Here is a 27,973-nt window from a genome sequence, read left to right as displayed (position 1 = left end):
CTAGTATTCAACATTCATTCAATGGTACATTTCAGTAACATTTCAAGCAACACACTCAGGGAATATAAACAAACAAGAATGGTATTTTTCACTCAAAAAGTTTGTAGTCTCTTGGAAAAGCAAAACAGATACATAAATAGACAGTTATAAAACAGGGACCCAATTTCTATGGCAAAAAGAATTACAATGTTCTAAGAGATAAGACAAGAAAAACACCAAGTTAGAGAATCAGAGATTCCTTGGAGGAAATATTTGAAACCCAGTACCCACAGGTTTAACTTCAATGGTTAACAATTCAGGAAGTATTTACAAAGATCTATTTGTCACTTACCAATATTTGCCTCAAGTTGCTGGAGTAGGTCCAAATTACCTAAACAGAATTCTGGAGTCATGTATACAATCTGATATTTGCCTCTATAAACAAACAAACAAACAAACAAATAAAAACCAGAAAAGGAAACATACAATAAAGAAAATAACCACCTCAATAAGTTATACTTGAAATCAAAATACCTAATAGATTTTTAACACTATATTATGCCACTTATGAAAAACTACATGAATGCTATTCATGTAAGGATATATGATATACATTAATTCTTTGATTTCTATTCAACATATCAAAATAAAATGTGTCAAAACTCTTATCACAGACTATTTAGTACTAAGATGACATTAAAAGCCAGATCCTGATTTCCAGCATTCGAGTCCCAAAATTAAAGTGTTCCAATTAAATGATCAAGCCTTCATAAACTTTTCACAATATAATCCCACCCACACACCCCCCCTTCTCTGAGAACTACAGCCCAGTATCCTTGCTCTCCTATGATTAAATCCTCAGTCTTCATGTTTACTCTATGTATTACGCTTTCTTGTTTAAACCTTATTGGGCATTGGAAAGACGCTGTATCGAAGCCAAGCCAAAAGGTTTGTATCTTGGAATCTGGAGTTCTGATCAAGAAACAACCAGCCAGGTGAGGTAGCACACACCAGTACGTAATCCCAGCGGCTCAGGAGGCCGAGGCAGGCGGATTGCAAATTCAAAGTTAGCCTCAGCAAAATCGAGGCACTAAGCAATTCAGTGAAACCCTGTCTCTAAATAAAATATAAATAGGGCTGGGGATGTGGCTCTGTGGCCAAGTGCCCTTGAGTTCAATCCCTAGTACCCTCTCCCACCCAAAAAGGAAAGAAATAACTAGTCACTGCAATTGTAAAAAGAAGAGAGTTGCAGAGCAGCCATTTTCTATTTTGCAACAAGACAAGTTGAGAATACTTAAACTCTTCAGAAAAAAAATGATGAGGACACATATGCAAATAAAAAGAAAGCCCTTCTGTATTTTCCATACCAAATTATAGTAGCCTAAGTGGGGCTGGCTAATTTCTTTTTAGCTGGATCCATATGAGACATTATCCCTAATATAAAACTCAATATTTGCTTATACTAGTTGCAGTTAATTTCTTTTTTTAGGTAGAAAGAATCATAATAAGACTATGTTTGTAATGAAGACTAGGTCTTAAGCAAAATATTTCTAGAATGTTTTCCCCATTCCAGCAAATGAAGCCAGAGATGGAGTTAAATAAAATTAAACTTATTCTACATAAAATAACTTTACAATATTTAATTCATTCATCCAACAAGTATTTGAGTGTCTATTCCAGGCTAGGCATTGCACTTTCATTAGGAACACAACAAATGTCTTTACTTTCATGAAATAAATATAGTATTCTAATTAGCATAAGACACAATAGAAATAACAAGCTCTAATATCATACTTCCCAGGTTTGAATTGTAGTTCTATTTCTTTTTTTAAATTTTTTATTTTTTAGTTGTAGGTAGACACAATATCTTTATTTTATTTATTTATTTATTTTTAGGTGGCACTGAGGATCAAACCCAGTGTCTCACACATGCATGGCAGGTGCTCTACCACTGAGCCACAATCTCAGCCCCTGCAGTTCTATTTCTTACAAACTGAGTGATCTTTAGCAGGTTAGCTTTAGTTTGCCCCAGTTTTTTCAGTATAAAACAGTAAAAATAATTATCAAGATAGCTAATTCTTTAGATCTCTAGATTCAAGGTAAAATAAAACATAAAAATCCCAGCAGGTATTTTGGTTGAAAAGGTGATGTTGAAATACTTAGGGAAATATAAAGAACCCAGAATACCCAAAAAACTTTGAAGGAAAAGAACAAAACTGGAGGGACTGGGACTGGGGATGTGGCTCAAGTGGTAGCGCACTCGCCTGGCATGCGTGCGGCCCGGGTTCGATCCTCAGCACCACATACAAACAAAGATGTTGTGTCCGCCGAAAAGTAAAAAATAAATACTAAAATTCTCTCTCCCTCCCTCTCTCTCTCTCTTTAAAAAAAAACTGGAGGGACTTGCACAACCTGATTTCAATGTAATGAAGTAATCTAAACAATCATCAAGACAAAATAGATTTACAAAACAAAGAATAGAGCAGCAACAGACCCACATGTATGTACTCAACCTATTTTTGACACAGGTGCAAAGTCAATTAGTAAAGAAAGGATAGTCTTTTCAAGAAGTAGACTAGAACAATTGGATATCTTGTGTGAAAAATAAACTGCAATCGATACTTCATACAATATTCAAAAATTACTAAAATATAGATCACACATCTAAATGTGAAATTTAAAACTATAAAACTTTTAGGAGAAACATAAAATCTTTGTGACCCTAGACTAAGCAAAGATTTCTTGGATGAAACACTAAAAGTAAATTCCATAAAAAGACTAAATTGACAAACTGGACTTCATCAAAATGTAAAATTGCAGCTATTCAAAAGAACTGTGAAGACAATGAAGAAAAGTCATAAACTAGGGGTATATGTGTGCAAAATATAAACAAAATAAAGGATAATAAAGGATCTGAATACAGAATATATAAATGACTATCAAAACTCAATAAGAAAAGCAGAGTGAAACAATAAAATTGACTAAATTATGTTGTGTACATGAATATATAACAATGGATTCCTCCAATATGTATAATTATAATGCACCAATAAAATAAGAAAAAAATAAGAATGGGCAAAAAGAATGATTAGATGTTTTTCCTAAGAAGACATACAGGTAGATATGAAAGAATGCATAATTAGTCATTAGGGAAAATCAAATTGAAAACACAATGAGATCCAATTAAAATAGCTAAAATTAAAGACTGTAACATCAAGAAATGGTAAGGATAGGAGGCTGGATCTCTCTGGTGGGAATATAAAATGGTATACCAATCTCAAAAAGGTTGATAGTTTCTTAAAAAGTTAAACATAGATTTACCATATATTCCAGATGCACTCCTAAGCATATACACGAAATACTTACAAACACACTTTCATACAAAAATTTGCAAATAGGTTGGGGATGTGGCTCAAGCGGTATCGCGCTCGCCTGACATGTGCGTGGCACTGGGTTTGATCCTCAGCACCACATACAAATAAAATAAAGATGTTGTGTCCGCCAAAAACTAAAAAATAAATATTAAAAAAATTTTCTCTCTCTCTCTCTCTCTCTCTCTCTCTCTCTCAAAAAAAAAAATTGTAAATAAATGTTCATAGCACCATTATTAGTTACAGCCCAAAAGCAGAAACAACCCAATGGCCATCAGCGATGAATGGATAAACAAAATGTGGAATGAGTATACAATAGAATATTATTTAGACATAAAAAGAAATGAAGTACTGAAAATATTAAACTAAATTTAAAAAGCCAGGTACAAAAGACCACAAAACTCTATGAGTTCACTACACAAAATGTCCAGAACAGGCAAATTAAATAGAGACACAAAGTAGATTAGTAATTGGAATGAAGTAGAAAAGGAGACAATTGGAAGGAACTACATAATCAGTGTGTCAGTATCATTGGGGGTGCTAAAATGTTCTGGAAAGAGATATTAACACTAAAATCTACCAGACTTTAACAATGGTTAAAATGGCTAAATTTTATGTTATATGAACTTAATCTCAATTAGAAAAAAGAAAGTTTAAATATATATCTACCCCTCATCCCATCAGTTCATTCCTTGGTATATACCAATAAAATGAAAACATTTTATGTTCAAACAAAGACTGATGTACAAAAGTTCATAAGCTTTATTTGTAATAGCTCAAAAATGAAAACAATGCAAATATCAACAGGTGATTGGAAAAACTACAATATATCCATATACTGTAATCTACTTGATTGTAATTAGCTATTAATAAATGTTAATGCATAAACAAATCTCATAACAAATATGCTCTATTATTTAAACCAGACAAAAAAGCATATAATACATGGATGATTCTGTTTACATACAATTTTAGAAAATGCAAACTAGTTAATAGTGACAGTAGATCAACAGTTACTTGATGACTAGGGTGGTAAAGGCAGAGACAGGAAGAAAGGTACGGTATGAGTAAACTTTGCATGTAATGGATATGTTCATTATATGGACTATGATGATGATTTTTCTAGGTATATGTATACATCAAAACTTATTTAGTTATATATTTTTCAATAGGTAAAAAATATTATATATGAATTATATCTCAATAAAAGGAATAAAAATGTTTTTAAAAACAAAACAGATGTTCACAAATGACTATTATAATAATGTTTTAATTAGCTTTATTATTCATAGCCCAAACCCAGAAATAGCTTAGATATCCATCAATGAAGAAATGTAAAAACAAACTTTTTTTTATATTGAAATATAACTAAGAAATTTTAAACAAACACTATTGCCACATGCAACAACATAAAGGAAATCACAAGAAGATTATGCTGAATGAAAAAAAATCTTACACAAAAGAGTTCATATTGTCTGATGCCAATTACATGAAACTCAAAGAAGACAAAATTAAACTGTGGTAGGAAAATTAGAACAGTGCTTTGCCTCAGGATATAAGATTGGAAGATAGACTAGGAAGGGACATGAAGAAATCTTCCGAAATAACAGTAATATTCAATTATCTTGATGGGGTTTGGGTTACTCAGTAAATATACATATGTAAATTCATACATACATATATTAAAAATACATGCACGTTTTTGTGCATATCTGAAATGATATTCTTCTTAAAAATGAATCATGATAGAAATGGCGGGACAAGAGACCCAGAATACAGTCCCTTCTCAGCCACAAATTAATTGAGTGGTTTTTGGGAAATGATTTACCTCTGGGCCTCAATTTTCTCATCTATAAAATGAAACAAATCTAGATATTCTCCAAATTCTCTTTCAAAATCAAAATTTTATAATTCAATGCTAATCTAAGAACTAAAAATAATAGATATCTTAAGTTTTGAAGATTTTTAAATTAATAATTCTCAAATAAACTATAAAAAGAAAGCATGTTTAAAATCATGGCCATTTTATTCATGGATTCAGTAAATTTTTTGTGTATACAAAATTCTCCCACACAGACAACTGACCACATGAAATCATATAAATTACTCACAAGTTAACATCTTCGAGAACATTTTTTGATTGTGCTGATCCAAGAAAACAGGATGGAACTTTGGACATTCTATGAGAAGAAAGACAAATATTCTAGAGCAATGTCTATAGTACAAATATTAACATCATTCTTAATTGAGAAGGAATAAAAAAAAACATGATAATGTGTTCCTCCTTGTCTTTGAAATCTCACTTTTTGTGGTGAACTAAATTAATACAACCACTATGGAAATCAGAATAGAGTCTCCTCAAAAGACTAGGCATGGAATCACCATATGTCCCAGCTATACTACTCCTCAGCATTTAATTCTTTAGGAATTAAAGTCATCATACTACAGTGATATAAACATACCCATGTTTATAGCAGGCAATTCACAGTAGCCAAATTGTGGAACCAGCCTAGGTGTCCATCAATAGATGAACAGATAAAGAAAATGTGGCATACATACAAATGGAGTTTCATTAAACCATAAAGAAAAATGAACTTATGTCATTTGCAGGAAAATGAATAGAAATAAAGACCATTATGTCAAGGGTCATATGTTTTCTTTCAAATGTAGAAACTACAGAAGAAAAAGGAAAAGAAAGGTGGGAGCAGACCTCATGAAATCAGAATAAAGATCAGTAGGGGAAAAGGACAGGGTTGGGAGGAGAAGAGTGAGGGGAGAAGTGCTAGGGAGTGATATTGGGCAAATCATATTGTTATACTGTGTGCATGTACAAATATGTAACAAATCTCATCATTATGACAACTATAATGCATCAATAAAAATGTGGAAAAAGAGACATATTAAGCTTTTTAAAACTTAAAAACAAAAAGAAATTCTCTTTTTATATCTCACTAACTTGATAAATTTTTTCAAGGGCTATATCAGAAAGTAGTTGTTAAAGAGAGTCTTTAAAAAAAGATTTGAAAGCTCAGGTTGAAGAAGTTGGAAAGGTTTTCACAGATTAAAAAATACACTTTTACATGTATACTTCATACCAAGCTAAAGAATATGAGTAACAGAGCTGGGGTTGTGACTCAGAGGTAGAACGCTCGCCTAGCGGGTGCAAGTCCCTGGGTTCAATCCTCAGCACCACATAAAAATAAATAAATAAAAACAAAGGTATTGTATATAACTAAAAGAAATAAATATTTTTTAAAACAAGAATATGGAGGGGGCAGGGGATTAGCAAGAATGGTGGAATGTGATAGACATCATTATCCAAAATACATATATGAAGACACAAATTAGGTGTCAACATACCTTATATACAAACAGAGATATGAAAAATTGTGATATATATGTGTAATAAGAATTGTAATGCATTCCACTGTCATTTTTTAAATCAATAAAAAAGAAAAAATAAAATAAAATAAAATAAAAATAAAAATAGGTGGTGTTCCAAATGGATAAGTGCCCACATCAGTAATCTTCCAGAATTAGCCTATCCACCCTGGATTTGATTTTCTGAATAGAATCCAAATATCAATAGCATCAACAAGCAGATTTGAAAATTCAATAAAAACATACTATTATTTTTAAAAAAGAATATGGGTAACAGAACTAGAAGAGAATTTTGAAACAGTCAATATAAACTGGCATAATATAATAATGCTTTTTCAGAAAATTTTCGCAAGGCCACCTGATAGCCTTGAATTACAGAGAACTCAATACAGAAAATCAAGGTGGGACATGTAGCACAGTGGTGGTGGAGCCTTAAAAAAAAAGATAAGCCCTTCCTCCACAGTGTCATTTACTTTTAGAAAAGCATTAGTGTGAACTAAATTTTAACATACATGATACATCAGATGTTTCACTCATAGAATAAAAGAAGAGGGAAAGATGTGGCAATGCAAACATTACTTACTCCAGCTGGAGCACTTGGTCTTCCTCAAAGAAATAAGAGGTGAAATGACAATGCCAATCTTGCCTATATAAACAGGTGGGTACTGGAAACACAAACTTTTTCCACATCCTTGAAATTAAAAAAATATACTCATAGAAAAAAATTAATCCTTGATATTTTAATCTTCTTCTTAAAAGGCACTTGCATAGCTGAATGATCATATTAACATTTCATCTTCCTCAAAGATAATTCATGCATAAATTTGTGCATTCATCCCCTATATCAAGTCTTACATATTTTATAGCAATTCTATTTGTATTTTGAGGATTTAATGAGAAATTAAACATTTTTAAATCTTCAAGTTTTATTTTTCAAAAGACAGGTTACTTGCTTAGTATAACTTACCAGTTGCCATGACAACAACATTATCTCTTCTTTCTTCCAATACAGAATAAATAACTTTCCACTGAACCCTTGAAGGTAAAAAGCATAAAGCTATTTTATTAATAAGATGACACTAAATGGATAAAGTTAAAACCTATTTAATCTTTTTACTTCTGTTAAAAAATTTCTTTTATACTTTTGAGCTTCATGTACAAATATGTTCATAACCTAGATCTTTAAAACAAAGAACTTCATTTGATGAACTTCCCATTCAGGTTGACTGAAAAACTAGGAGTTTCCATTTGGTATATGTATTAAATGTTGTTACATATATACAAAACATAAAATGAATTTCAAGCTTTATACTAGATATTCAAAAGAACAATGCTTTAAACAAAAGAAATGTTTAGGTTTAAAATGAAAGAACTTTGAGACCATATATTATGCCACCAAGGAACTCTTAGCAAATATAAAAAAAAGTCAAGATACTACCCTGCATTCAATCAGATCATAATGGAATGAAATTAAAATTAATGATAAATTAAAAAATAAAAGCTATTCCAACACCTGGAGATTAAATAATATGCTACTGAATGAATAATGGGTTGCAAAAGACATCAAGGAGGAGATTAAAAAATTCTTAGAGGTGAATGAGAACACAGGTACAACATACCAAAATCTCTGGGACACTACAAAGGCAGTTCTAAGAGGAAACCTCACTGCCTGGAGTTCATTCCTTAAACAAAGAAAAAGTCAACAAATAAATGACTTAACATTACATCTCAAAGCCCTAGAAAAAGAAGAACAAATTAACATTAAAAGCAGTAGAAGACAGGAAATAATTAAAATTAGAGCCTTGAATTACAAGCTACAGAGAAAAAATAAGTAAAATTAGAGCAGAAATCAATGAAATTGAAACAGAAAAAACTGAAAAAATTAACAAAATAAAAAGTTGGTTCTTTGAAAAAATAAATAAAACTGACAAACCCTTAGCCATGCGAACGAAAAGAAGAAGAGAGAAAACTCAAATCACTAACATACGTGATGAAAAAGGAAATATCACAACAGACACTACAGAAATACAGAAGATAATGAGAGATTATTTTTGAAGACTTGTGCTCCAATAAAATACACAATATTGAAGGCATCAACAAATTTCTAGTCATATGATTTGCCCAAATTAAATCAGGATGATATACACAATTTAAACAGATCAATTTCAAGCAATGAAATACAAGACACCATCAGAAGCCTACCAACCAAGAAAAGCCCAAGACCAGATGGATACACAGCCAAGTTCCTCAAGACCTTTAAAGTAGAACTAATACCTATACTCCTCAATTTAGTTCAGGAAATCGAAAAAGAGGGAGCACTTCCAAAATCATTCTATGAAGCCAATATCACCCTGATTCCAAAACCAGACAAAGACACATTAAAAAAAAACTTCAGACCAATCTCTAATGAACATAAATGCAAAAATTCTCAATAAAATTCTGACAAATCAAATTAAAAAAATATCAAAAAATAGTACACACAATCAAGTGGGGTTCATCCCAGGGATGCAAGTCTGGTTCCACATGTGCAAATCAATAAACGTAATTCATCACATCAATAAACTTAAAAGATAAGAATCATATGATCATCTCAATAGATGCAGAAAAAGCATTCAACAAATTACAGCACCCCTTCATGTTCAAAACACTAGAAAAACTAAAGATAACAGGAACATATCTCAACATCATAAAAGCTATCTACACTAAGCCCCAGGCCAACATCATTCTGAATGGAGAAAAATTGAAAGCATTCCCTCTAAAAACTGGAACAAGACAGGGATGTCCTCTTTCACCACTTCTATTTAACATAGTTCTTGAAACTCTAACCAGAGCAATCAGAAAGAAAAAAGAAATTAAAGAGATACGGACAGATATAAAAGAACTCAACTTAGCACTATCTGCCAACAATATGATTCTATACATAGAAGACCCCAAAAATTTCACCAGAAAACTTCTAGAACTAATAAATGACTGCAGTAAAGGAACAGGATACAAAATCAATACCCATAAATCAAAGGCATTTCTGTATGTTAGTGACAAATCCTCTGAAAGGGAAACAAGGAAAACTACCCCATTTACAACAGCCTAAATAAAATACAATACAATACTTGGGAATCAACTTAATGAAACCGGTGAAAGATGCCTACAATGATAACTACAGCATGCTAAAGAAAGAAATCTTAAAAGACCTTAGAAGATGAAAAGATGTACCTTGTTCTTGGATAGGCAGACTTAATATTGTCAAAATGACCACACTACCAAAAGCATTATACAGATTTAATACAATTCCAATCAAAATCCCATTGACATTCCTCACAGATAGAAAAATCAGTTATGAAATTAATCTGGAAAAACCAGAATAGCTAAAGCATCCTTAGCAAGAAGAATGAAGCAAGTAGCATCACTATGCAAGACATTAAACTATATGACTATATACAGAGAGATAGTAACAAAAACAACATGGTATTGGCACCAAAACAGACTTGTAGACCAACGGTACTGAATAGAGGTCACAGAGACTAACCCACATAATTACAATTATATTAGGCAAAAGCACCAAAAATGTACATTATAGAAAAGATAATCTCTTCAACAAATGGTGCTGGGAAAACTGGAAATCCATAGGGAACAAAATGAAATTATCTATCTCTCACCATGCACAAAATTTAACTCAAAGTTTAGTTCCCAAACACCTAGGAATTAAACTAAATATACTGCATCTATTAGAAAAAGTAGACCCAAATCTCCATCATGTTGGATTAGGCCCCAACCTCCTTAATAAGAATCCTATATCAAGAATCAATAAATGGGATGAATTCAAACTAAAACGCTTCTTCTCCGCAAAAGAAACAGTGAGGTGAATAGAGAGCCTACAAAATAGGAGCAAATTTTTACCCCTCACACACCAGATAGAGCTCTAATCTCTAGGATATATAAAGAACTCAAAAATCAACTCAAAAAAACACCAAAAAACCCCCCAAATAACCCAATCAATAAATGGGCCAAGGAACTGAACAGACACCTCAGAAGAAGACATACAATCAGTCAACAAATATATGAAAAAGTGTTCAACATCCCTAGGAAACAGAGAAATGCAAATCAAAACTACTCTAAGATTTCATCTGGCTTAGTCAGAATGGCAGCTATTAAGAATACAAACAATAAGTGTTGGTGAGGATGTGGGGGGGAAAGGCACACTCATACATTGCTGGTGGGACTGCAAACTGGTGCAGCCAATATGGAAAGCAGTATGGAGAATCCTTGGAAAACTTGAAATGGAACCACCATTTGACCCAGCTATCCTTCTCCTCAGTCAATACCCAAAGGACTTAAAAACAGCATACATACTACAGGAACACAGCCACATCAATGTTTATAGCAGCACAGTTCACAATAGCTAACCTATAGAACCAACCTAGATGCCCTTCAGTAGATGAATGGATAAAGAAAATGTGATATATGTACACAATGGAATATTATTCAGCAATAAAAGAGAATAAAATCATGGCATTTGCAGGTAAATGGATGGAGATGGAGAATACAATGCTAAGTAAAGTTAGCTAATCCCAAAAAACAATGCCAAATGTTTTCTCTGATTTAAGGCTGCTGATTCATAATGGAGGTGGGGGGCACGGCATGGAGGATTAGATGATAAGACACAGGGGAAAGGGGGAGGGAGGTGAAGAGAAGGGGAATGGCAATAGGAAACACAGTGGAATGAGATGGACATCATTACCCTAAGTACATGAATGAAGACACGAATGGTTTGACTGTACTTTGTGTACAATCAGAGATATGAAAAATTGTGCTCTATATGTGTAATAGAAATTGTAATGCATTCTGGAGTCATATATAACAAATTAAAATTTTAAAAAATGAAAAAAAAAATAACAGAACTTTGTGGTGATAATGTTCTATATCTTGATGAAGACTTAGGTTATATAGACGTGTGTGTGTACACTTGAGATTTGCAAACATATATTTAAGGTTTGTACTCTTCCTTACATGCAAATTTTATACCAAAAACTGTAGTAATGGATGGATAGAGATATGTATAAATGGATGTGATAAAACAAGTAAAATAAAGTGTTAATAATAGAATGTAGGTGGTGAATATGCCCAAGTCCACAGTAGTAGTAGTAGTAGTAGTAGTAGTAATCCTTTCAATTTATTGTATCTTAGAAATTTTTCTTAATAAAAATCAATTGGAAAGGTGATCCTCTGCTATGCTGATAATGACGTATTCTTACCTAAGTGCTGGTTACACAGGGTGCTCAGTTCATCAAAATTCATTGATCTGTATCATATGTATATTTTTCTGTATGTAGGATATATTTAAATAAAAATATCTTAAAACAGAAAACAATGCTTCAATATATTCTTCTGCAAGTTCGAAAAGCTGGAAAACAGTCTACATTCTTAACAGTCTTATTCAAATTTACTTCTTGTTCTTCTCACTTTTATTCATCCTTTTTATGTATAAATGTGCCTGTTAGATGTGAATACATTTGAGTATATTAAAACAGATAAAATTACCACTATTCTTTAAACTATTGCCTTATGAACTTCTTAGCATACAATGGAAAATATGATGCACAAAAAAAGCACATAGATACTTAATGGAAAAAATCAACATTAAATAAAAATTCATTTTTTAATATATTTAAGCTAGTTTCTAAACAGAAGCATTCAATTAAAATGAAAATCATTTTTCCTTACTGATAAAAACAATTTTCAGAAATAATTTTATAGTCACACATAAGAAATACAGTGTGGCATGCATGATTGCAGAGAAGTTGTATGCTACTGTTAAAAAATGGGTTATTTACCTTTTTGTTCTTTGTGAAGAAAACACTAAGTATTTTATTTAATTAACTGAAATTATACTCACGGTTTAAAATTGTTATGGCCAAAGTAGGTCTTGAGGCAAACAATATGCTTTTCATTGGGTTCTGGCAATACAAGATCTTAAAATAAAACAAAATAGGCATTTCTGTTCAAATAGAAATACACCAAATAAGAGGAGGAAGGAGTTTATTTCATTGGCTTTTTTTAAAAGAATAAATATAGTGGTAGGTTTCAGAGGTTACTGTTTTAATTCCAACTTAATTTGGTTCTCAGAGTATAAGTAATGACTTCAGGTAAATACCTTGATTTTACTAAATTATTAAAATTTTGTTGTGGTTCAGACTTTACCAGCACTGCAAAAAACTAATGTTTTGGAAATCCGCTAAGTTTTTAAGATCTAACATCTAGAATCCACCATAATAAGCAAAATAACAATCCATAATTTATAATATATAGAGAGAAAACCAAACATATTTGGACAAATTATAAGAAAACAAAGAGGAAAACATCTATCAACATATTCATATATACGTTCCACCTATAAAATGGCTTTAAAATTTTCATTTGTCAATGATGAAGTCTGAGTTTAGTAAGAGTGCTACTTTATGAGAATAACCCAAACTTTCCATAATATGCTTATTTGCACTTACACAGAAAGTTCATTTCATAAATTCTTTGTTGACATACAGTCTAAAGATAAGTCCAGAGTTGGCTGCGGATTCAAAGGGCCGATCGCAGTCCACAGGACCCAGGCAGCGTTAGAGGTTGGAGTTCTCCTTCCTTCCTCCGTGTTGGTAGCTTGAGCAGACGTCCAGAGGATCTCGGCAGCTGAGGCGGCTGGTGCCCCAGCGGGAGAATGGCGCTTTCTTTTCTTTTTTTTTTTTTTTTTTAATTAATTAATTTATTTTTTATTGGTTGTTCACAACATTACAGAGCTCTTGACATACCATATTTCATACATTAGATTGAAGTGGGTTATGAACCCCCAATTTTACCCCAAATGCAGATTGCACAATCACGTGGGTTACACATCCACAATTTTACCTAATGCCCTATTAGTAACTGTTGTATTCTGCTAGGAGAATGGCGCTTTCGACCAAGGTCTCCCAGAGGAAGCAGATCAAGCGGAAGGCTCCGGAGGCTTTGTCAAGCGCATCTTCAAACAACGGAAGCCTCACCTTCGTCTGGAGTCGCGTGGAGATTTACCGGTTCATTTGAACGGTTGACTCTTTGTTCATCGATTAGCAGAAGAGTCCAGGGCAAATGCTTGTGAGAATAAATGTGGAGTCATCAACAAGGATCATGTACTGGCTGCAGCAAAGGTAACTCTAAAGAAGAGCAGAGGTTAAAAGTCAAGGAACGTGTTCTTGAAACTTATATGATATGCTGTTTTAGGTGTTAACAAGTCATTAACATGGTTTTTATTTTGGATTTATTCTGTGGGTTATTAAAATATTGGCTAGATGAGGAATGTCTTTATTTTTTTGCTGGCATTGAAATATCTGAAACACAAAAGACTATTTTACATTTTTTAAAAATCTATTTTAAGAGAACTCTAGTTCTTTTTACTTGTTTTGTTCTTATAAATATTTTAAATATCAAACATGAAATCCGACTGTTTTAAATGGCTTGAAGAGATGTACTTTATACAATTAAGTTTATATATTTAGATTTAACCACAGCTGTGCAACAAATTTAATTTCTACAGAAGGACAATATGGAATCAGATCTAGGTACATTTTAAATGTGTCCCCCCCCCCCCCAGTGCTTTCACAAAGCAATACAATCTACGTTTTTGTTATGTCAATAGTAACAATATAATTATCTGAAAGATTGTAAACATCACTTGGGTTTTTTCAAAACACATCTCCTTCTCCAAACCAAAAAATAGAAATTCTGGATCAAATTGAGTTATTTTCTTCAAATTGTGTGGATTTAGTAGGTGGGATATTTTCTCCCCTAAAATCATTTAGAAGTTTATTGCATATATCCAATAGTGGTGGTTGTTATTGTTGTTGTTGTTATTATTATTATTATTATTATTTAACTTTTTGAGCTCATTATAGATTCCAACTTGAAGCTACAAAGGTAGAGGACCCATGTATTCTATACACAATAGAATATTGTATATCACAACCAGGAATTTTTTTACAAGTAGTGTGTTTATAAGTTATACACCATTTTATCATGTGTAGATTCATATAACTACTACCATAATCAATATATAGAACTATGTCATTACCACAAAATCTTCCTGATGCTGTTCTTTTATACTTACACCTGGCCCACAATGTCTTTCACCCTGGCAAACATCCCTAACTCCTGGCAAGTACTAACTGTTCTCTATCTCTGCAATTTTGTAGTTTTCAGACTGTCATATAAATGAAATTACATAAGATATGATCTTTGGAGAGTTTTTTTTTTTTTAAACTCAGTATAGTGATTCATTCAAGTTGTCATGTTTTGGTGGTTCCTCTGTGTTCCCAAGTGATTTTTTCATGGTGTGAGTTTATCACAATTTAACTGTTTACTTATTGATCGGTATTCTGTCCCCCCACCTCAGGTTTTGGGCTTTTAAAAATAAAATTGTTGGGGCTGGGGATGTGGCTCAAGCGGTAGCGCGCTCGCCTGGCATGCGTGCGGCCCGGGTTCGATCCTCAGCACCACATACAAAGATGTTGTGTCCGCCGAGAACTAAAAAATAAATATTAAAAAAAATTCTCTCTCTCTCTCTCTCTCTTTCTCTCTCTTTCCTCTCTCACTCTCTCTAAAAAAAAAAAATAAAAATATAAAATTGTTATGAACAACAACAAAAAAATAAATAAATAAAATAAGTCCATTTTGTTCCTTTATATTGTCCTACTTATTTAAATAATAAGATCCTGAAGAATAATGCTGCATATCCATACATGTCACTCACAATGGTCTTTAATATAAGTAATTGGCAAATGATTTTGACCATCATTAAGATCCAGATAAAATATATAATTCAGTATGAAAAAAGTAAATATATAATTCACCACATCCACTGAATGACACAACACTTCTATTACACATTTTTATAAATAGTAAGACTCTGCTTTATGGAGACAAGAGCACTAAGGAATTTCATAGCAAGTTTAAAGGAACTAATAATTATATGTCACAAAGTCCCTGACCTCCAGAACACATGTACTCTAAATTAAAGACAGTGGTGTGGATCAAGAGACTTAAATAAAACACACTTCGGTGCTTACCCTCATCATCTTCTTCCTCTTCAATAGCTTCATTTTTATCATCATCTTCTTCTTCAGTAGAAAGTCTCAGATTTCTTTCCATTTCTAAGCATTTAGAATGAATTGGTTCTACCATGCCACTATTTAGATTTTCTAAAGACTGAAAGTTTAAAAGAAAATTTAAAAGCAAAACCACTGACAGTATCAAATCTTTTTCATCAAGCACAAAGAAGTATTATTAACAGAGCCTACGATTTTGTTCAAAGCTGGCAGATGTGCAAGCAATAACACAAAAGAACATGTGTGCTCCTCTATAAATATGTGCTTAAGAATGGTTTCCAAGGCACAAGGCCAAAGATGGAATACATCCAGCATAAACAAGGTTCATTAATAGCATACAATAAACTGCCCCTGGGGAAATCTATCATAAATTTTGAATTTGGATAATTTTAAACATTTTTTTCTTTCTTGTATTTAAATGTTTGCAATTCCAAATTGATAAATATAGATTCCAATGCTATTTTTGTAATAAGTTTCTCTATATCATATGTCATTCTTACTGAATAAGGATAAGATTTAAACCATAAGCAAATTATGAAAATGTTTTTGCAATTATTGAAACAAAAAACAAGATGGAAATAATTTTAGGAAAGAATATTATGTATGTGAAAAAAATTATTTGGCTTTATTCTGGTTCCACAATATTAGGATTATCTATTTCAAAATTATTTCACCTATGAAACTTTTTACAAAGAAGTGATATGGAAGATTTCATGAAACCATTAAAACTTCCATTTCTTATTATTTTTAATAATTTTAACTAAAGGACTTTATTTATAGACCATATAAACATACTAAATCTGTTCTTGGCTTGTATGGTTTTTTAGCCCTGTGAAGAGTTTCTTGTACTTAGAATGTTACATAGTTGGTAGCAACTTCATTACTGTGGAAACTGGTTTAGAATCAGATAATAGTTTACTTAATTCAGTGTCCTTTAGAAAGAATAGGTAACTTTTCCAAAATTTTAAACATACCTTAAGCATCTCCATTTCTAAATCTTCATCACTTTCAATTAAGATGAATCTTTTTCATTATCAGTGGGAGACAAATGCTTTAAAAGAAATTATTTCAAACATTAATTTCCAGTATAATCGATCTATATCCTCTTTCCTACAAAATAAAGTTTCCATATGCTAGATAACTGCAGATATCTTCCTCTTCTCTATTCAACAAATGTATTAAAAAGGGGAGAAGGTGGGCTGGGGTTGTGGCTCAGTGGTAGAACACTCGCCTAGCACGTGCAAGGCCCTGTCTTGGGTTCAATTCTCAGCACCACATAAAAAAGTGTAAACAAAATAAAGGTATTGTATCCAACTACAACTAAAAAAATAAATATCTAAAAAAAAGGGAGAGGAAGAAGGATAAATGAATAAAAGGAAAAAAAAGAAATACAGCAAGATAGACAAGTTAGATAAACATACATAAAATAAAATTCCTGCTCTAAATAAGAGTACAAAGTTCAACTGTGGTTAAACAAATCAAACTGTGTCTCCCAAACATTTTAAGTACAAGAAACTCTTCACAGGGATAAAAAACCATATAAGCCAAGAACAGTAATTATTCTTTTATTAAATCTACTGATTTTTTTTTTAAAAAGATACAAAATCTGGGGCTGGGGTTGTAGCTCAGCGGTAGAGCGCTCACCTAGCACGTGCAAGACCCGGGGTTGGATCCTCTGCACCACATAAAAATAAATAAAATAAAGGTATTGTGTCCAACTACAACTAAAAAGTAAAATATTAAAAAAAGGATATGAAAGCTAATACACTATGACTGTGGTATCTCTTAATAAATCAGTAATTTTCCAAGAAAATCTATATATGTTTGAAAAGGTGTTATTTACTTGGCCTGCTGCTGAAGTTTGGATATAAGGAATCTTTATAATAATTTGGCAATCCCAGTACATCAAGTGATCAAAAACTCACAAAAGAAATTTTAAAAAGCCAGGCGCACTTGTGCACACCTGTAATCCCAGCGGCTCAGGAGGCTGTGGCAGGAGGATTGTGATTTCAAAGCCAGCCTCAGCAAAAACAAGGCATTAAGCAACTCTGTGAGAACTTGTCTCTAAATAAAATACAAAATAGGGCTGGAGATGTGACTCAGTGGTTGAGTGGCCTTGAGTTCAATCCCCAGGAAGAAAGAAAGAAAGAAAGAAGGGAGGGAGGGAGGGAGGGAGGGAGGAAGGAAGGAAGGAAGAGAATCTGCCTCCAAAATGCATATTTCAGTTAGAAGTGGGATAAGTATAGCCTTAATTGACCTGCCAATTTTAAGCTTTAAAAAAAAAAAGGTCTTTAAAGGAAGTATTTTACTAGGAGATAAAAATTCTTTTACTTTTTAAAATGTGGTGCTGGGGACTGAACCCACTGCCTCACATGCACTAGGCAAGTGCTCTACCACTGAGCCAAAACCCTAGCCCTCTTTTACTTTTTAAATAAGGTCTTGAATAAATAATTGAAAAACTTGAATGAATGAATGAATGAATAAGGAAAAATGCTAATAATTATACAATAAAAATTATAACTGGTTTAAAAATAGTCAAGAAATATTATCATAATTGTATATATGAAAAATATCACTTTAAAGTATATATCTAAAAATAAATGTCTAGAAAATTAAAGAGTAATACAGATGCTAGCAAAAAATGGTATTTCCCAAAGGAGGAAATTGCTTTCTGAACAAATGATTGAAATGAGAATAGCTGAAAAGCAATTTTAAAATAAAATATATCTACATAATAGAAATGATTATTAATATAGTGATCAAAGCAGAGAATTTCTCCAATTTCATTTCCATTAGAAAAATGAGGCCATAATCCTATTAGCAAGCTTTCAAAATCTAAAATCTTATTACAAAAAATGTATAAAATTCCAGAGAATATGGACTTCTTAACTAATGAAAAACAAATGAGAAATTAAAGGGGGGAAAAACATTTTACTTATGTATTTTTATTTGGTGCTGAGGATCGAACCCAGGGTCTGGCAAGTGTGAGGCAAGCAATCAACCCCTGAGCCACAACCCCAGCCCCAAGTACCTGACTTTTAAAGATGATAGTAAGACATGTCAAGCAAAAACATGAGGTATTTACTAAAAACTTTACCTAGCAGGTAAACAAACTCTGTATGAAATAAAAACTACCTAAAAGTCAAGTTTAGAAGAGTAAACACTATCAGATATGTAAAGAATACACAAAAAACAGATACTTATTATATAAAAAAGAAAAAGAAAAAAAGCATAAGAAATTATAAAATAGAAAATTACAACAAATGTCTATTGATACTATAATTTTTTCCACTATATAGTGCTATTTATTATACTAAGTCCAGGGCAACAGCTGTGGCTCACAAACCAAATACAGCCCACTGTTTATATGTAAAGTTTTATTAAAAAACAGAAGGCATGTTTGTTTACATTTGTCTGTGGCTATGGTCACACTACAGAATTGTCTCTATGGAAGAAGTGAGTAGCTGTATGTTCCATAAAGTGTAAAATATTTACTATGTGTCCATATAAAGAAAAAAGACAATCCCTACTAATGAATAAATAAAGTGTTTCCTCCTTATTTAGTACCTCAGCAGAAAGGTAAGAAACATCATTAAGAAGAGATTCTTCCTGAGCCTGTTCCAAAATTTCGAGTTCTTGATCTGTAATATCTAATGACATCAAACAAGTTCTTTCCGTATTTTCTTTCAATTTATTGTCTTCTATTCCATCTTTAAATCCATCTTCTTGCTTTACTTCATTTCCAAGTACATCTTTTCCATCATGTTTAACTAAATTATCAAGTGTTATATCCCATGGCTCATCTTTAGTTAAAATTTTATGTTCTCTAATTTGTTTCTGTTGATGTCTACTAACAGTTGAATCTTCCAATGATAATAAATCAAAGCTACTGCTGGGCCTCAGTTCAGTCTCGGTGCTAAAAGAACAAAATATCATCTTCTTCAGTGAACATAGATTTTCTGAAATATCCTTCAAAATTATAGAAACCCTAAAAAATTTTTAAAGAAAGATTATTCAATTCAATTGCATTAACTATACTAGCAAGCTTTAAAGCTTTTAAACTGACCTTCTGCTAGAAGACCCACTGGATAAAGTTGCTTTTCATCCCCTAGTCCCTCGTGCCCATGTAAGGATAGGTGGTAGGCACTCTCTAGCATAGCAAGGTACTTTTGCATCTAACAACTGACTTGTATGCTAAGAGTGAACAGTGTTTGGTAATCAACTTATTTATGCCAGCTTTACTTATTGGGGGGGCAGGTAGCACGGTAACTAATTCAATTAACTATAAAGTAAGTCAATGAAACATGACCACATAAAAGAAAAACTATTTCATTAAATTCTGGTTGAACACATGGAAAGACCTAGCAAATTTCTTTTAAAAAGAAAAAAGTTATTTGATAAACTATAGTTAAAAATTAAAATCTGAAGGAAAATTCCTAGGACTGCACACTCAGATGGCTTCAAGCATCTTAATTTTTCTCTCCAATTTAAAGAAACTGAAATGAGAAAATGTAGATAATATATTTTGAGTATAGTCTGAACAAGAAAGACCCTGAAGAACTACAAACAGCAGGCCTATAATTTAAAACAAACAACAAGAACAAACAAAAAACCCTTGGTACATATCAAAAAATTGGGAACAAATATATTAATATGTTAAGTTAAAAGCAAACTTTTATGATCTCATTTTATAGCTAACTGTTTCAACTCACTGATCAATTAATTACTAGTCCCAAATGCAAATCATAATAGTGCTTATGCTACAATTTAAAAATGATACTTTTTGCATCTTCAAAATTATCAAAACTGGACACATATCCTTTGAAATATAGAAGAAAAATTTCCCACCAGGAATTATTTCTATACTGAAAATTGTAACATTAATAGCACTTCAAAGTGGGCCTAAGCTTCTAAGCAAACTCTACATTAACACAAACAAAATCAACAGCAAAATTAAATCCAAAAACTAAAAACATTTTTTAATATTTATTTTTTAGTTGTAGTTGGACACAATACCTTTATTTTATTTATTTTTATGTAGGGCTGAGGATCGAACCCAAGGCCTCGCACATGCTAGGTGAGTGCTCTACTACTGAGGCACAACCCCAGCCCCAAAACATTGATTTTAAAATTATAAAATTCTCTAAATCTTATAAAGAATATTTAGCATTATATACAACTATTAAAAATATTTAGGTCTGCGGTTGTGGCTCAGTGGTAATGCGCTTGCCTAGCATGTATGAGGCACTGGGTTCGATTCTCAGCACCACATATAAATAAATAAAATAAAGGTCCATCAACAACTAATATGTGTGTGTGTGTGTGTGTGTGTGTGTGTGTATAGAGAGATAGAGAGAGAAGAATATTTAGCATTATGCACAGCTATTCAAATTGAAGAACTGTCTATAATAATTTAGTAGGAACAGTTATGTGAAACAGCTTAATTATTAAATGTACAGGATGCTGTAATATAAATATAGCAAAAGTGGCACAGATTAACCAACCAATAGATTGGCCCATTTATCCTGCACTACTCTTAAAAAATATTTCATACAAGGTAATTTAATATTTACTCTAACAAATACCAAAGGCCATTCGGCCTTCTTTATTAGGACATAATATACACCCCTTCTTTCTTGGGATTGTTATCATGCATTAGTTGCCTGTGGACAGCCTTGGCATCCAGCAGAATATCAAATACATAACAACAATAAAACAAATAATGTATTGAATTTAAATCAATAACTCTGCAATACTATATTCAGTGAACTTCCAGGTTCTACTGAAACATATGTTCCCTTATGCAATAAACTTCAAACTTCTTTAAGAGTTTTATTTCAAATTTATTAAAATTTGGCTACTCCTTCATAGACTTCTAGCTATCAGTTCTAGCTGCTGTCATGTACATATCATTCTTTATTCATATCACTGTCATTTTAACTAGAAATCCTAGCCTGTCAGACTCAATCTATAAACAAAAAGCAAATGTACTCTGAATGCAGCCTATTCACTCCACTGGAAATGCAGAAAGTGAGTCCAACTGCATGCTTATGGCAGGTATTTTGGCTACTAAAAGGCCTTTTTTGCTCCCTCCTAGTTCTGAAGTATAATCTGAATAAGTTATGTTTTACTGAAGATGTATAACAAAGAACATGAAATAAGAGATTTGATTAGTTATTGTTTTGACACTAAAATTTTATGAGACCCAATATTTCTCATTGTTAAGTTTTAAGAAAATCTATTTAGCTTTGGTGTTATGAAGAAAAGCATTAAACATATGCAATTTATCTTAAGTAGATATTTTAACTGCCAGCACAAAAATATGAAAGGTATATAAAAATCAGATAAAAGATGATTTTTCTAATTTTATAGAAAATGTAAAAATGACAAAGAAATGGATTTACTAGTACCTTTTACTCATTTAAAAGTTATATTTTTTCAAAATTCTCAGTTACCTAAAAACCACCAAAACAACTTCTTCATAAGGGAAAAAATGACTTAGAAATTTGAATTTCTATGCTACATTCTTTAATCTCTTGATCAAAATCTATCACAAATCTTATCCACAAAAGAATACATTAACACTGCACTTTCCCAGAGTCAAATATTTTCTATTTCAGCTAACCACTTCACATTTCTAACAAATATCTTTGCCCACAAAATACATTATTACATTGTTCACTATTCAAGAACATTCCTGCTTTTAAAGACTTAAGAAAAAAGTCATTCAGCAATTAAGACCAAAGCAAGGTTTGGTTCCAAAAAGATTTAGCTACATAGCACCTGGAGTCTAAGGTCTATTAATCTGTGTAGAACATTCAATCCAAGTATCTCAAGTTATTTAGTGGTTTCACCATAAAACAATTTTTAAATTTTGTATACCCTCTATTTTAATAGTCTGCCAACTAGATAAGAGTCTTAAATAATAACCAGATGATAACCTATTTTATTTAAAGATTTCAAGTGATCAAACTATAATTAAATGAAAGATGCTCATAACAGAAAAAGACAACTTTGCATCAAGTATTTTCCTTAATATGTGCTTATTTTATTTTGCTTTAACAAAAATACAAAAGTAATTTCAAAAACATACTTTGTTCATAAAATAGCCTATAAAGAAGACAGAAAATCCTTAGACGTTTGGATGTACGAATCTATATATAAATCCACCTTTATGAACAGTCAATTCTTCATATATAGGAATGAGAATAAATGTAATTGATAAAAACATATTTAACCTCTGTGAATTTTCCAATTTTCTGCAACTGTCAGGAAAATGCTTAGCCAAATACATCATCTCCTCAGAGATTGAAGTCAACTGTTTCTTTACTTCACCAGGTGAGATTTTCTCCTCTAGGGAAAAATAAAAATCAATATTCATTTTCAAACTGCAAAACAGAAATATTTATTCAGCTACTTCATTAAGTAGTATTAGGGCTCAGATTTGTATATTCTTTCCTTAAACTAAATTCCAACAAAAAAGACTATTCGTCTCCAAATCATATCACTTTGCTTCACTCATCTGCACTATTTCTAAATTAGAAATCAATACAGTAACATGAGGGCTGATACAGTTTGGTAAATATAATCTCTTCTAACAGTCATTCTTCATTGCCCTCATTACCAGTCAAAACCAAAATCAAATGCAAGACTTTCTAATCAGTAATCATTTTCCAAATTATCAATTTCATTATATCTCACTTTCCATCAACAGCACAAAATCTGTTCTCCTTTCCCCAAACCTTTCCTTTCTTAGCATTTTTTCATCACAACTTCCCTTGTCCTTTAAAAAGTCTAGCTCTAAAGCATCTGACATTGGGCCATAAAACCTGTTATTCCTGATTGCTACAATTCTCTTGTCATCTCAAAATCACATGCCTTTACGTGTTGATTTTAACACCTTGTTCATTAACTGTCTTTCCCTCTACAATTATTCCTGTGATCATTCCTTGTGATTTCAGCATTCACAGACATGGTCCATCCAAAAATGTGGCCTTTTCCACTCCTTGACATCTCCATTTCCAATGATTTTTCTTCAGCTGACTTCAGCCACCTATTCCCTTAAATATATCTTTGACCTTGTAATTGCCAATAAAATCATCACTTCAATAGTCCAAGTACACATCAATAAAAATATAAAAAAGAAGAAAAAAATCAATTATAAGTATTCCCCATGAGCACCAGCATGACTTTCTTTCCATACAATTATTTGACACTTTCAGAACCAAATCTATTGAACCTACCACCTTTTCCATTATTCTCCTAGTCCCACTCCATTGTCTTTCTTTTCTTACTCCCATTCATTTGATGCATAGACTCTCAACATCTTTGCTCTCCTGCTCAATGGTACTTATTTGGCAAAACCCCTATTCTAATGAAATCCAGCTTTTTTACCTACACCCAAGCAGAAGAATATAGATGAAAATAAAACACAAAGAGAATCACTCAGTTCACTTTCAATTCCTGGCACAGATCTATAGTTCCCACTGGAGAGATGACCATTTGACAACTTTTCCTTTCTCTTTGAGCCTCCAACACCTGCTTATCCTTTTTTTTACTCAAGAAATAGCTTCACCTCTAATTTCACTAAGAAAATAGAAACAATAAGAGGACTGACTACTTTATCCTCCTACTCTCCAAACCACATATTGATCTGTATTCATATCTTTATTTTCATTTACAACAAATACCCTTAAAAGAATTGTGCACACTCACTGTCTCAAATTTCTCAATTTTCGTCTAAACTAACTCCAACTAATCTTTCACCCCTATCAGTAAAGTAAAGCTGCCTCTGGAAATGTTACTAATGGCCTCTACTTTACTAAACCTAATTGTTAACCCTGAATCCTCATCTGGCTCAAACTCAGAAATTTAAAACAGCTGAAAACTTCCTCCTACTTAAAACAGTTTCTCCTGGCCCCTGAACACCACAATCTGATACTTCCTGCTTCATTAATTCCCCTTCTCAGTCCTCTTTGCTGCTCTCTTATCTTCCTCACCTAAGTGTTGGAGTGGCCTTTGATGTCAATACCTCTTCTCTTCTTTATTTCATTAATTCCCTTTAAAAAAATCGTAGATGTAGATGAACAAAATTCATTTATTTTATTTGTTTATTTTTATGTGGTGCTAAGGATCAAACCCAGTGCCTCACAACATGCTAGGCAAGTGCTCTGCCACTGATCCACAGCCTCAGCCCTCATTCATTCCCTATTTTCTCATTGAGTTTCATAAGTCACATCTCCAACCTCAATCTTTTCCCTGAACTCCAAAATTGCATTTCCAACTAAAATATCATATAAGTATCAAAGCGATTTAAAATTTATCAAGTCCAACATTGAAATCTAAATGTTTTTCACCAAAATTTGTTCTTCTCATAATCTTCCACTATAACTGACCTTTCCATTTATCAACTGATTCAACCAAAATATCTTGATTGTTCTTTCAGTCTTGACTCTTACAATTCATCTACAAATACTTCACTAAATATTCAAAAATCTACAGAATCCACCACTTCTTACCACCTCTCTTTGCTACTAGCCTAATCCAAACAATTATCATCTGTTATCTGGACTATTAAAATGGTCTCTGAGCCAACCTAGATGCCCTTCAGTGAATGAATGGATTTAAAATATATATATATATATATATATATATATATATATATATATATATATATGGCATTTATACACAATGGAATTTAACTTAGCAATAAAAGAGAATAAAATCATGGCATTTGCAGGTAAATGGATGGAGTTGGAGAAGATAATGCTAAGTGAAGTTAGCCAATCCCAAAAAAACAAATGCCGAATGTTTTCTCTGATTTAAGGAGGCTGACTCATAGTGGGGTAGGGAGAGGAAGCATGGGAGGAATAGATAAATTCTAGATAGGGCAGAGGCGTGGAAGGAAAAGGGAGGGGGCAGAAGATTAGCAAGGATGGTGGAATGTGATAGATATCACCATCCAAAGTACATGTATGAAGACACAATTGGTGTCAACATACTTTATATACAATCAGATAAATGAAAAATTGTGCTGTATATACGTAATAAGAATTGTAATGCATTCTGCTGTCATTTTTTTAAAATCAACTAAAAAACCAAACAAATAAATAAAATGGTCTCCTAACTCCCTTCCCTCTTACAGCAGCCAGGAAAACCCTTTTAAAATAAAATTTTAATCATACCATTCTTCTGCACCATACCCTCTAAGGGCTCCCCATCACCTAGCACCACACTTGTTTTCATTAATACAACATGAAGTCAGCTTCACAGCATACAATGTCCTAAATGATCTGGCTCAAGCTTCTTTTCCCACCATTCTTACCCCTATTCATTTCTCTTCAGATACACTCACTGGTCCTTAAACAAAGCAAGCATTCAACCTGAGAGGCTTTGCACTTGTTCCTCTAATTATGCAAGGCTCATCCTTCAGATAACCACCTGCCTTCCTCACTCATTTCAGTCAAATGAAATGAAGGAGCTTGGGCTGTTTTGCTCAAAGAATTTTCTCCAGCACTTACAAAACACATAATAAGCACTCAACAAATGTGTGTTATATGAATCAATGAATATTCCCTTTTCAAACTAAGCTTCTAAAAAAGATTGTTTACACACATCTAAGATCCCATTCCTTAGATTTAATTACTCCTCTATTGACATTAATATGATTTCACCCACATCATCCCACTACTCAACACTTGCTATGGTTATGATACCTTCCTGTTACCAAAGCCTCTAGACCCCTTTCTGCTTTAATGTCCCAAATGACCACTCTCTCTCTTTTGTCACCCAGTACACTAAAACTACTACAGTAAAAGTTTACAAACATTGCCACATTACCAAAGCTAATGATTAATGCTAGGTCCCAGTCCCTCAAACTCTCTGCAGAATTTAACAGTTGATAACATCCTCCTGTTTAGATCATGTTCTTCACTTGGATTTCTCCATACTTGGGATAACTCCTGTGGTGTTCTCTCCTCCATGCAACCATTAAAGACTAAGAGTTCTTTAGAGTTTAGTCCCAATTTTTTACCTCTAACTCATGTTGTCCTCTGATACAGCCTACATATCTAAATGCCTACAAGCCTCCTCCCCTTTGCTGTCTTAGAGGTTTCTCTCCTTTAACATCCTAAATCATACTGTATGAATCCTCATCCCCAAATTCATTACTGTTGTTTATGCCAACAACATAAGAATGGTCTTTGACCATTCATCTACAAATACTTCACTAAATATTCAAAAATCTACAGAATCCACCACTTCTCACCACCTCTCTTTGCTACTAGCCTAATCCAAACCATTATCATCTGTTATCTGGACTATTAAAATGGTCTCTGAGCCAAACCAGATGCCCTTCAGTGGATGAATGGATAAAAAAATTGTGGCCTCTCATCCAAATCTCAAATTCTGTTTATAATACCAATCTACTAAATGTAGTTTGACGATATCCACATCACTCAATACAAAGAACTGGTAAGTTAACATTACTTCTCATTTGGGTTTACTGTCATAGTCTCCCAAAGGGAATTCACACTTTGACTTTTGCCCTCCTACACTTTGTACTCTATAGTTCAAATTTTGTTTTGATCCATTTTATTTTGAAATATAATGTTTTTTCACTCCTGTGTTTAAAATCTTCAATTGCTCTTGGGAGGAAACGTGAACTTCTTAACACAGCCTGTCTTCTTTCCCTTTTCTGCTTCTCCTATATTACCCCATTAGACTCAATATATTTCAATTGCTCACAACCAGCATGATATCTCTGATCTCTAACACTCTGCACCTGGCCTTTCCTGGGTCTACAACACTGTTCCCTTTCTCTTCGGTAGCTAATGCCTGCTCATATTTAAGGTCTTGCCTAAAACATCACTCTCTAGGAAATATTATTGAATACCTCAAAATATGTTCATCATGTTTACACTCAAAAAGTTCTGGATTTCAAAGCCTTCCATATTTCAGATTAGAGAAGCTCAAGCTGTATTAAAAACTCTCTCTACAGCTACATATTGTACTATTATCCACATTCCAAACATAGGGAAAGAGATATACCCCAGGTCACACGACTGGGATTCCACCACTGGTCTACATAACACAAAAGCATGCTCATCCACTCCACATAAC

At 32.6% G+C, this 27,973-nt stretch overlaps 2 protein-coding genes and 1 pseudogene across 3 annotated transcripts in view; 2 read left to right on the top strand and 1 right to left on the bottom strand.

The window, feature by feature from the left end:
* Window positions 1-27,973, top strand: part of LOC308636116 (protein SLFN14-like) — a gene marked incomplete at both ends in the record, with an annotated part of 462,924 nt that overhangs the window by 117,410 nt on the left and 317,541 nt on the right. The gene's annotated exons all lie outside the window — the stretch shown is intronic.
* Window positions 1-27,973, bottom strand: part of LOC308636325 (bifunctional 3'-5' exonuclease/ATP-dependent helicase WRN-like) — a gene marked incomplete at both ends in the record, with an annotated part of 52,303 nt that overhangs the window by 20,992 nt on the left and 3,338 nt on the right. The window contains 11 exon segments of the mRNA XM_081271743.1: window positions 332-414; window positions 5,462-5,530; window positions 7,315-7,337; window positions 7,343-7,422; window positions 7,699-7,766; window positions 12,622-12,682; window positions 15,815-15,953; window positions 16,828-16,871; window positions 16,874-16,904; window positions 19,421-19,841; window positions 23,092-23,206. Coding sequence (XP_081127869.1) covers window positions 332-414; window positions 5,462-5,530; window positions 7,315-7,337; window positions 7,343-7,422; window positions 7,699-7,766; window positions 12,622-12,682; window positions 15,815-15,953; window positions 16,828-16,871; window positions 16,874-16,904; window positions 19,421-19,841; window positions 23,092-23,206 — 1,134 coding nt within the window.
* Window positions 13,662-13,904, top strand: LOC308636503 (centromere protein W-like; annotated as a pseudogene). The gene is made up of 2 exons: window positions 13,662-13,786; window positions 13,827-13,904. The product of its transcript is annotated as a centromere protein W-like (transcript).

This window comes from Spermophilus citellus, assembly GCF_964194105.1.
Source record: "Spermophilus citellus genome assembly, chromosome: 17".
Classification (NCBI taxonomy): domain Eukaryota; kingdom Metazoa; phylum Chordata; class Mammalia; order Rodentia; family Sciuridae; genus Spermophilus; species Spermophilus citellus.
Note: the sequence above shows the minus strand (reverse complement) of the source record. Positions and strands in the feature narration are given on the sequence as shown.